The sequence below is a fragment of the Peromyscus eremicus genome, chromosome X, assembly GCF_949786415.1.
Source record: "Peromyscus eremicus chromosome X, PerEre_H2_v1, whole genome shotgun sequence".
In the NCBI taxonomy this organism is placed as follows: Eukaryota; Metazoa; Chordata; class Mammalia; order Rodentia; family Cricetidae; genus Peromyscus; species Peromyscus eremicus.
The window spans coordinates 22507768-22519780 of NC_081439.1; the positions used below are offsets into that span (position 1 = coordinate 22507768).

At 43.8% G+C, this 12013-nt stretch overlaps 1 protein-coding gene across 1 annotated transcript; it reads right to left on the minus strand.

Moving 5' to 3' along the window:
* Positions 1-3803: 3803 nt before the first annotated feature.
* On the minus strand, positions 3804-11615 carry LOC131899729 (protein SET-like). Its single transcript, XM_059251208.1, is given in 3 exon segments — positions 3804-4623; positions 4625-5244; positions 11529-11615. Coding segments are annotated over 3 exon segments (1020 nt in total). The 3' UTR covers positions 3804-4310.
* Between the last annotated feature and the right edge of the window lie 398 nt (positions 11616-12013).

The window sequence follows — 12013 nt, forward strand, 5'->3', positions numbered from 1 at the left end:
TCTATCTAGTGGCTATTCTGTTCTCTGACCCCAGATAAGTTTATTAGGGTACACAATATATTGGGGGACACAAAATCGCCACATCAACATAAATCCAGTTACACTGAACCTGATAGAAGAGGAAGTGATAAGTAGTTTCTTGTACTTTTTAAATTTTTATTTTAAGTATATGAGTGTTTTGCTTACATGTATGTATGTTGTATATCTTTCCAGTTTTCTGTACATCTAATCTTAATTCATCATTATATCTACTGTTCCATACACCATCAGGAATGAAGTTGAGCTGTGTTGTTCTCAACTTGTGGCTTTCAATTTTTTAAAACCCAGGTAAGCACCCAAGTGGCAGAGAACTCTGTCTTATCCATAACAAAGCTTATAACCACGAGGAGTTTTATTGTGTAGATAAAGCCATAACATTCAAGCAAGGGGTATTTCTTTATTGTGAGAGTCCCAGTAAACCTCAGACATAATTCCCTCACTTTTTACAGTAATTTATTTTTTATTTTATTTTCAGGAACGGGTTTCTCTATGTAGCCTTGGCTGTCCTGGAGCTAGCTCTGTAGACCAGAGTGTCCTGCAACTCACAGAGATCCACCTGTCTCTGTCTCCATAGTGCTGGGATTAAAAGTGTGCATCACCACCACCTGGCTGACAGTAAATCTTAAGTTTGACTGCACCTTGAAATTACCTGGATAGCTAAAAAAAGGGACAAATAAAGCACTATGCAGGCTCTCATTTAATTGGTTAAAACTGAAGTTTCAGCTTTGGATTTCAAAATGTGAGGTGGATTCCTATCAGCAAAAGGAGAAAGAAGCACTACTTTCCAATCCAATCAATCTTATTGCAGCAGATTTTCCAACATGAACAGCCATCCAATTCATCTGAGAGGCCTAGGGATGGCACTCACTGGAAAAGCTCAAGGCCCTGATTTTGACCCTCAGTGCTAGAAAAAACATCACCTGTTAATACTCATATTTCTGTTTCCAGTGGAAGGAAGTCTGGAGATAGAGCCCAGGTATCTGCATCTCTGATGAACTGGGTCTAGAGCAGTGGTTCTCAACCTGTAGGTCGTGACCCACGGCGTTTCAATGACCCTTCCACAGAAGTTATAAGACCATCGGAAAATGCAGATTTATGTACATTATGATTCATAATAGTAGCAAAACTACAGTTACGAAGTAGCAATAAAATTATTTTATGGTTGGGGGTCAGCACAACGTGAGGAACTGTATTAAAGGGTCACAGCTTTGACAACCACTAGCCAGAGGATGCATTTAGTACCATGTTTACTTAGTCCAGTGGTTCTCAGAGTTACCTGGTGGAAAAACCCTGGGCACATTCCTAGGTCCTGCTGAAGTGCCTACGGATTAGTATCTCTGAATATGACTTCGATTATCTATATTTTAAATAATAATTTAAAAAAAACCCTACCCAGATGATCTTAATCCAAGCGACCAAAGTTTTTTTTTTTTATTTTGCAATACAATTCAGTTCTACATATCAGCCACAGATTCCCTTGTTCTCCCCCCTCCCCCCCCCCCCACCTTCCCCCCAGCCCGCCCCCCATTCCAATCTCCTCCAGGGCAAAGCCTTCCCCACAAACTGAGATCAACCTGGTGGACCAAAGTTTTATTCGCGAGGTGACACAGATAGGCAGCTGGTTAAGATGTCCTAACTATTGGGTGGGAGCGCCATCTCGTGGCAGAATGATTATTGGTTCTTTCACAGTTGGTTGGGTTTTCCACTCATTTCTGACAGGAGGCTTTCTCCAATAGTACATGTGGCACTCCAGAGTTATAAACTTGAAAAATAGAACTAGAAGGAAAGAGGAAAGAAAAACATGTCGAAAGAAGGGAAACAGGGGTCCTAGAAGGTGTGAGACCTTAAACAAAGGAAAAGCTTGAAGAGAATGAAAACTAACAGAAACGTCCCCTTCACAAATCCTCATCTCCACACCATGTCCGGGGTCTCAAACCTGCTCTTGCACTTTCCAGACTGTCCTAGTGTATTTGAAACTATTCACCGGCCCCACGATCTTCCCACGTGTCTTTAGCTTCTGGTACCGACCTTTCCAGTCGGGCAGCCTTTCCCAGAGTACACAAGCACTTCCTCAAATACCCTCCCCCCTACAGCAAAAGGTCTCCTGTCACCAACTTCCCCAGGATCTGACAGAAACCAGAGGTCTCAACCACACACACACACACACACACACACACACACACACACACACACACACACACACACGCCTGTCTGCCTTCCTTCCCAGCCCTCGAGAAGAGACACCTTTCCCCTTTCTAAAAGCGGTCCATACCCTCTCTGTGCATGTTACTCGGTCTTTGCCTTTACTTCATCTGTTGGGGAATCGCTCTTCTCCACTGTGCTGCCTTCTTCTCCTCATAGGAACCATCCTCGTTTTCCAATTAACTTCCTTCTAACATGGTGTGTGATTTCAAAAACTGGACGTGAAACACTAATGTTGGTCCAGAGGAGACACATGAAATAAAATGCTACACCTATATCAATGTATCATTCTTAATTAGTTATTTTTAAAAATCAGATTATAATCCCAGCATGCAGGAGCTCAAGGCAGGGGGATTATGAGTCTGAGGCTAGCCTAGGCTCTAGATAGAGATCTTGTTTCAAAACAAAACAAACCTTCCAAACCCACAACTAAATTAATTAAATTTTAAAAAAAGCAGAAGACACATCTACATCCAAAACAGAAGTGTTAAGCATACAAAAAGGTTAGAAAATAGCACATTTTCAAACACATATTTATTTTTGCTGTGGGTGGGAGGAATCAGTTCTCTCCTTCTTCAGTGTGGTTCTAGGGATTTAACTGAAGCTGTTAGGCTTTGTGGCAAGTGCCTTTACCCACTAAGACACATCTCTGACCCCTGTGATCCATTTTCCCAAAAGAATTTTGTATGCAGTTGTATGATAAGATACATATTTTAAAAACTCTGAAAAACAAACATCCATTCTTGTATTCAAATGTTTGGAACCACATGGGAATAATATTGTAATACATATGCATAACAATATAATCATATGTATATATGTACCAATTCTACCAGTGCCATCCTCTGTGTCTCTGTTTCATTTTACCAACTGACAATTGAGTGAGACTGACTTGGATACATACAATATTCTTTGGTTTCACGTTTTACAGTTTTGCTGGACTTGGTGGTACCTACACACCTATAATCCCAGTACTCTGGAGGCTGAGGAATAAGGATTGAAAATTTGGGGCCAGTCAAGACTATAAAGTGAGTTTGAAGCCAGCCTGACCTTCAAAGAGCCCTTATTCTCAAAATAAAATAAAACAGGTGAGTGTGTATGCACACTTGTCTGTGAGTGCCTGTACATGTGCACATTTGTGTATCTGTAGGTGGATGCCAGAGGTCAGCACCAGGTTTTGTTTCTGAGAACCAACCACTTTGCCTTTGAAGACCGGGTCTCTCATTGGCCTGGAGCTCACTGATTAAGTGAGGATGGTTAGCCGGAAAGCCCCAGAGATCTACCAGTCACTGCCCCATCCAGAATATTATAGGTGCATACGACCACGTCCAGCTTTTTAAATGGGTCCGAGGGGTCAATCTTGGGTCTTCATGCTTGCACTTTACTTTTTTGAGCCACCATCTCCATTAGGAGAGAATTTTATTTAAAAGTGTCATCTTAAACTGCAAGGATGTCCGTTAAACATCACCATCAAACATGCCAAAGGAGAAACCATGCTGTCATGATGCCCACTTACCCCCCCAGACACCTCAACCCACCCTTGCTGACCTTCTATACCCCCTCTTTTTTCTTTTCTTTTTTCTTTTTATTAAACAAGAGAAAGTAGACAGATACGTGTTGGTAAATGCTAACTGTCTGTATTCACATAGAGACACAGTGTAATCTCTGAGCCCAATATACAGAGAAAGGAGAAAAGCTAGAAGTCTATGCACTACTACACAGGGGCCTGGCACCCCCAGCCTTCAGCAGAGCCAAGGGGCCGAAGGGTTTTCTTTTTTCCCACAGAGCACAGTGGTGGTGTTGAATCCACAGTTTGAGACAACAAAGGATAAAAATGAATTTAGAACAGAATAGTGGAAATTATTTTCCTGTTGTATTTTGTTCAAGGTATTTCCCCCAAAATAGGTTGAGAACCATGGTGTTGAGAAGAGAGACCTCAAAACCAGGGCTACTGAGCACAAGAGGGGTTGGGGGGAGGGAAATGACTGCAACTTGCTCCCAGGGACTGGAGAAAATTAAAAAAGAAAAAGAAAATAAAAAAGAGGGTTGGAATCCATCAGTCTTCTGTGCTAGTCATCCTCGCCTTCATCCTCCTCTCCTTCCTCCCCTTCATCATCATCTTCATCTTCTTCACCTTCATCTTCATCCCCTTCCTCATCAATATCTTCCAAGCCTTCCTCTTCTTCATCATCATCATCATCATCTTCTGCCTCTCCTTCTTCATCCATATCAGGAACCAAATAGTACTGCAGGGGGGTTGACCAAATATCGTCTTTGATGACCTCTCCTAACTCAGCTGCACCTGCACCAGAATGGTCAGTGAACCAGGTGAAGAAGCTCTCCGGCTCTTCATGCTGCCTCTTCCTGCTGGCCTTATTCTGTTTGACTTGAGCATTTTGTCAAATCCCTTCCTGGTTTCCATTTGATTTCAGTGGACTTTGAAGATGGATCGCCACTCTCATTCAGATGAAATTCTTTGGAGAGAACTTTATTTTCAAAGTAAGGATTTTCATCAAAATAAAAATCTATTCTGTAACCTGATTTAATGTCTTCAAATTCTGTCACTTCAACTCTGGTCAAGTAATGCAGAGCCTCTTCATCTTCCTCCCCAAGCAGTGCAGACACTTGTGGATGGTTGACAAATGTTGTTACCCAAAAATTTGGGATTTTAGCGATCAATTCTGACCTCTTCTGAAAAAATGGTTGGCGGAGTTTGTTATATTTTTGTTCTACTTTCAAAATTTCCTCACTGGCTTGTTCATTAAGTCTGTCTATTTCATTTTGTACTTCGTCAATGTGTTCAATTGCTTTTTGCTGTTCTTTTTCTCCCTTCGGCAGGCCGGGAGAGGCCGACTTGTCCTCCAGCTTCGGGGCAGGAGCCGATTTGGGTTTCTTGGACTGAGGCAGGAGCGCAGATTGCCGTTTGGGGCCATGGCACAAGGGAAGAGGCCAGGAGCCAGAGGCCGGCGGCCGATGCTCACAGCAGGAAGGAACTCGCAGGAACTCTCAAAACATTTTACAATATGCTACAGAACGTCAGGTGGAACTACAAAAATAAATCTGGAACAGACAATGAAAAGTGCCAGAGAGCTTTCAGTTCAAATCCCAGCTTAGCAACTAAACATAGGTACATTACTGATTATCAGCAAGCCTGCTCATATTATTCTGAAAATGAGATTCTAATAACAAGAAAAGAAGCATGTGAGCTGTGAAAGAGAAGAGTCAGTCAAAGATGGGTGCGGGTGCAATGGACACCACTGAGTGATCCATGGGCACTTGGAGACAGAATTCAGAGAGTCTATATCCACTAGAAGAAGACAGTAAACGGGACAGAACTGTGATAGACTGTGTCCCAAATGATCATGGCCAGAGACACTCACAAGATCACAGAATGAGAGTCCCCCTGATTTACAAAGCTAGGGTCAAGTGGAAGCCTCCAGAGACCTGTCCACGAAATAGAAATCAGGCCAAGACTTAGAGAGTTATCAAGGAGCGCAGGTGGCCACAAGAACTGAGATTCTGGAGTATTGTGAGGGATGGTTGAGAAGAGAGTACCTCTCCATTGCAGAGAAAGTTGACTAGCAGCTCACCAGTCCATTCGTACGGCAGTGTGTGGGCTGCAATGATAGTAACCTGCACAGCACCTTGGGAATGTGGAAGGTACCGTATGGTTGCTGGTGGTGAGCAGAAAGGGCTACCACATCTGCTCATGTTCTGCTCTTGATTAACCTACAACCAGACTTGATTCTACCTCCACACTGTCAAAACTACTCTCTTGACTGTCATGGGTAAAATTCTCTTTGACAAATTACTTAATTTCTACAGTTTCTTGTACTGTTGGGCATCATTGCACTATTATATGATGGTTAAGAGCACAAACTCAAGAGCCAGCATAACCCAATTTTTCTTTACAAGTTCCTCCCTGTAAGAAATGGAAATAGTCACAGCTATCCACCACAGGTTCTCCTTTTTAATTCCTCTTTTCTTCCCTCCCTATTCTAGAAATATCTACTTAGCCACCAGGGCTGAGTGCAATGGGTTAAATGGACAGCATTTGCCTTCCTGGAGAAACTAGAGTGCCTTCCACACTGTTTGATCAGTGAGTGATAAGAGTTTGAAAGGAGGAAGCAGAGAATGACTAGACCCTTGAGATCTTAAAACAGGAGCCTCAATAGAGCCAGGAGTGAGGCAAGTCCAAGCAAGTCATGGCATCATGGAGCGATCACAAAACACAGCCCCATCATTGTGCTCAATCCTGGTTTGTCCTCTTCCCTGGGTTGCTCTGTCTGGCCCCTGTGACAGCTCTGTTCCCATAACTTTGATTCAACAATGAATTTTCAGGGCTAGAACTGTACCTCAGTTGGTAGAACACTTGCTTATCATACATGAAAGTGTTGGTTTTGCTCTCTAGCACTGCATAAGCCAGGAGCGGTGGCCCATTCCTATATCCCTGCACTTGGGAGGTGGAAGCAAGAGAATCAGGAGGCCAAGAGGACAGCCTTAGCCACATAGTGAGTTTGAAGCTAGACTATGATACCTGAGACACTATATTTTTAAAACTGCATTAAAATTTGTGGGGCTGAGGATTTAGCTCAATGATAGAGCATTTGCCTAGCAAGTGCCAGGTCCTGGGCTCTTGGTGGGGGAGTTCATTTTGGACTGGATAAATGGTTCTGTGGTTAAGAGCACTTGTTGCTCTTGCAGAGGACCTAGGTTTGGTTTCCAGCACCCTCATGGTATTTCAAAACAATCTACAACTCCAGTTCCAGGGGATCTGACCTCTAAGGGAACCAGGCACACATGTGGTGCACACGCATGCATGTAGTTGAAACACTCAAACACATAAAAAAATAAGATAAATAAATCCATGAAAATAAAGCTCATTTTCATGGAACTCTTACTACATGCTAGACCCCATGCAAAGAACTAGGAATACAGCAAGAAAAGAGAGGCTCCTCTCCTTTATGACCATTGCTTTCTCCACATGCCACCAGTATTCATATTTTCTGTCTTTGTGACTCTGGAAAAAGCTGTCTCCTCTTTATATTGTTGCTTTTTGGTTTGCTTTGCTTGAACTTCTGATCCTCCTGCCTCTACCCTCCAAGCCCATGATTGCAGGTATGCACTCTGTTCCTAGCTCATATGATTTTTGTTTCTGTTATTTGTTGTAAGCAAGGCAATTCACATTTTATTTTATATATATATATGCTTCCATATACATACACATATTCATAATGGCTGCCTTTCTCAGTCTCAGTTTGTAAAATCATATGTTTTATTTTATTTTAAACTTCTGTGAGTGTGTTTTTAAGCATAATTCTTTATTGATCTTTTGGAAATTTCACATCATGCACCCCAATCCTGCTCACCTCCCAGTCCCTCCATATTCATCCCTTACCCCTGCAGTATGCCCCTCCAAATTAATTAAAAACAAAATAACTGAAAAAAAATTAAAAACCCACCTCACTCCTCTATTTTTCTGACACCTCTTCATTCATCCTAGTGGCATTGGGAGCTGTGGTGTGTCACGCAGTATACCCCTGTTGCCCAATCAACCCCACCACAAAACGTTCATTTCAATGAGTCATTCGTCTGACTCAAGGCCTCTGGTTTCTGGTACTCCATCATCACTGAGCTGGGCCCTCAATGAAACTCCCCTCAGATATCCTGTTGTTGCCCCAGTCATGGAGATTCTGGGGTTATTGTTCTGTAGGACCAGTCCACTTGTGCAGTCCAGCAGGTCAAAGATGAGGCAGCTGGACCAACGCTTGAGCCAACCTAAGACCCAGGATGTGGCTCTGGGTGGTAATCGAGCTGGTCTGTCTGTGTCATTGGGACCACACCCTCAGATGAGGGGCAGATCCAGCTCTCCCATGTCCATGGTTCGGGGAGGGAGCATCTCTCTCAAGTGCTGGGATCAGCTATCTCATAAGGGCAGGGGCACCACCAGCTCTCCTGTTATACTGTCCAGTGAGGGCCAGTGAGGGCCACAGCTGGCTCAGCATGGCTTTTGGATTTCAACACGCTAGGTTCCACGACCCCCTGTGGCAACACTAGCCATGGATCAGTCCAGACCCTGCTGTTGGACCACTGGCCCAAACATGGCCCATGGCAGGAGCCTGGGCCTGGGCCTGTGTGTCTGTGTAAGCCTTTGGTGGCACCACTGGCCACATACATCACAGACCCTGACTGTGTTAGGACCATGGACCTAGACATGGTTCCATGCACTAGCCTGGGCTTGGATGTCAGTCACCATGTACCCAGGTGGAGGTCCAGACCCCTGGCTTCAGTATAGCCTTCAATGGTATCCGGAGTCACAGACATAGACTCAGAACCACCCTGGCTGTGGTAGGGCCATGGACCCAGACGTGACCCCTCGACGAAGCTTAGGGTCAGATATCAACATGGCCCCAGGTGTCAGCATAGGCCATCCAGATTAGCATGGCTCCAACAGAAGCATGGCCCTTAGAGACCAACATGGACTCAGGTGTTTGACCAGAACCCAGTTATCTGCACAGCCTTCGATAATAACCAAAGCCCTGGACATCAACACAGACCCTGGCTGCTGCAGGGGAATGGACCCAGTCATGGACCCTGGCAGCAACCCAGGCCTGATGTCATCATTTTCCCCGGCTGGCAGCAGTCCACCCAGACCAACATGCCCCCAGTGGTGGCACAGCCCATGGACACAATAGCCACAGGTGCCAGCCCACACTCCAGGCATTTCTGAGGCCCTAGTGGCAACATGAGTCATGGACATCAACATAGACCCTGGCTGTTGTAGACCCAGATATGGCTGTAGGCAGCAGCCCAGGCCTGGATGTCACCTTGATCCCGAGAGGCAAGCAGGCCACCAACATCAGCCCATTCCTCTCAATCCTCCTTCTTCAGAACTTCCTCTTACAACAGCACATGGATCATTCCACCTCATTCTGCCTCTCTTTCTCTCCAAATTCACCCCCATATACTTGTTCATCATATTGACACCCAACCACCTGGTGCCTTGTGGTGTCTGGCTAGCCTGTGGATGCTTCAGGCAGCCCAGACCTTGAGGTGTCTTCTGCCTGCCTGACACACTTTGTGCCAGGCAGGCCTGTCCATCTATTTCATTTTATTGTTACTTTTAATGATTTATTTTAGTTTTAATTGTGTGTCTGTGTGGGGGTATGGGCAAGTGAATGTGGGTTCTCTTGGAGGGCAGAGATGTCAGATGTCCTGGAGCTGAAGTTACAAGCAATTGTGAGTCACTTGATGTAGGTGTTAGATATTGAACTCAGGTCCTCAGGAGAGCAGTAGGAACTCTTAACCACTGAGTCATATCTCAGCACTCATCTATTTTATTTTTAATGAGTAAATAGTTGTGTGACTTTAGAATAATTTTAGACTTTCAGAAATGTTGCTATCAGTTTTATTTTTTTCTCTCAGTTTTTCTTACTATTAGTATCTTACATTACTATGAGAAATTAGTCACAACTAATGAACTGATACTGATATATTTTCATTGATTACACATCACAGTTTATTCAGACTGCAGTAGCTTGTTTATAATGTCCTGAATACATTACATTATATTGCTCATCCCATCTCTTTAAGCTCCTATGACAGTTGCTCAGATTTTCCTTATTTTTGATGACCTTGATTTTTATTTCTCTTTTTTTTCATTTTTCTTTATTAAGAAATTTTCTACTCACTCCACATACCACCCACAGATCCCTCCTCGTCCCTCCTCCCACTCCCTAGCTCTCTCTCCCAAGTGACCCCACATCCCCACATTCCCCAAATCAAGGTCTCCCATGGGGAGTCAGCAGAGCCTGGCACACTGAGCCTAGGCAGGTGATGACCTTGATTTTGAAGAGTACAGGTAAGGTGTTCTGTAGAATGCTCCTTAATTTGATTTTGTATAATGACTGTCTCATGATTAGACTGGGGTCATGATGTTTTTTGAGATGAGACACCCACAGAGAGGTGAAGTGCTCATGTATTATATTTTGTTTGTGTTCTGACAAATGAAGCTTGCCTGTAGATCAGAGGGCGGAGCTAGCCATTAGTTAACCATAGAGGCCAGGTCGTGGTTGCACACACCTTTAATCCCAGCACTTGGGATGAGAAAGCAGGAAGATTAGAAGTTCAAGGCCACCCTGGGCTGCATGAGATTGAACTACTCTATAAGAGAAAGAAAGCTAGGCAGTGGGGGCTCACACCTTTGATTCCAGCACTGGGATCTCATGCCTTTGATCCCAGCACTTGGGAGGATCATGCCTTTAATCCTAGCACTAGGGATGTAGAGACAGGATCTCAGCCCATTCAATCTGAGGGTTTGTATACACAGGATAGCTCCCCGTCGCCTCCATTCAGTCTGAGATTTCATAGAGTTAAGAAGTTTCTGGTGGCTGGCTGTTCTGCCTCTCTGATCTATCAGCTTTCACCCCAACATCTGACTCCAGGTTTTTATTGTTAAGACTGTTGGAGCCCACAAAGGTTTTCTCGTGATATCTGAGCTTGCCTTACACAACAGGGCTGCATTAGGGGATGACTGAACCATATGCATGGTCATCAGGTGTCTGGGATGGTCTACACCTGGCTGTGCTGGGGGAGATCTTTTGCTCCACCTCTTGGCATTACTTTAAAAGCCCTTTAGTAGAGACAGAAGGGGCTGGTGGGTTTTGACCCAGACCCTCCCGAGGCTGTCCTATGTTTCTAACTGTCTCTCTCTCCTCTATATTTCTATCTACATATTCCCTATTTCTCCCTGCTCAAAAGTACCCTGGGGGGGGGGGAGCTGGTCTCCCTCATAAGACTAACTAGGATCGCACTTCAAAGTGTTATTCACCACATGTCTTAGTTACTGTTCTATTAGTGTGAAGAGTCACCATGACCAAGACAACTTAGAAAATAAAGCATTTAATTAGGGGCTTCCTTACAGTTTCAGAGGGTAAGTCCATGACCATCATGGTGGAGAGCATGGCAACAGGCAGGCAGACATGGTACAGAAGCAGAAGCTAAGAGCTTACATGTAGAGAAAAAAAACACAAATTAGAGAGAGATTGGGTTTTTGAATCTTCAAAGCTCATCTTTAGTGATACATCTTCTCCAACAAGGCCACACCTAAACCTTCCTAAAACAGTTTCACCAATTAAGGACCTAGCACTGAAATATATGAGGCTATGAGGGCCATTCTCATTCAAACCACTGCATCACACTTATCAGAAGCACCTGCTGCCAGTTGGACATGGCACTGTTGGTCACATGGCTGTCTTAGAATTCCCAACGGTGAATAACACCCTCACTTCCATGATGTACTCTTTGAAAATGAATTGCAGCAGCCCATGTAAGAAGTAGGCAGCTGGGTGGCGGGACAGCGTGAGAATCTCCATGAACTCTTTGGAATGCTTTAAAATGTGAAAGATGTCTCTCCTCTCCCATGTATTTAATCATTTATTCATATATTATCTCTGCATGAAATCATAGATGTTTGTTTCATACTTTGGGCTGAAGTCCCATATATTTTAAAGTATTTTCCCAGTTCTAGCCATTGGAATCTTACTCTAGTTAGAACAATTTTTTTCCTCTTCTTTTCTTTTCATTGTTTTTTCTTTCTTTTGGATAGTAGATTTTATTTCATTAAAAAATAAAAATAGACTTGCAAAACAATTAGAAGTCTCAACCATTTCCCAGTATTCCCAGTAGCAAGTCAAGTCAATAGAAGATTCTGTGAAAAGACAAGTTCTTAGGAACCAGACCTTCCTATGGGCCAAGCTGCAAATATCCTTTT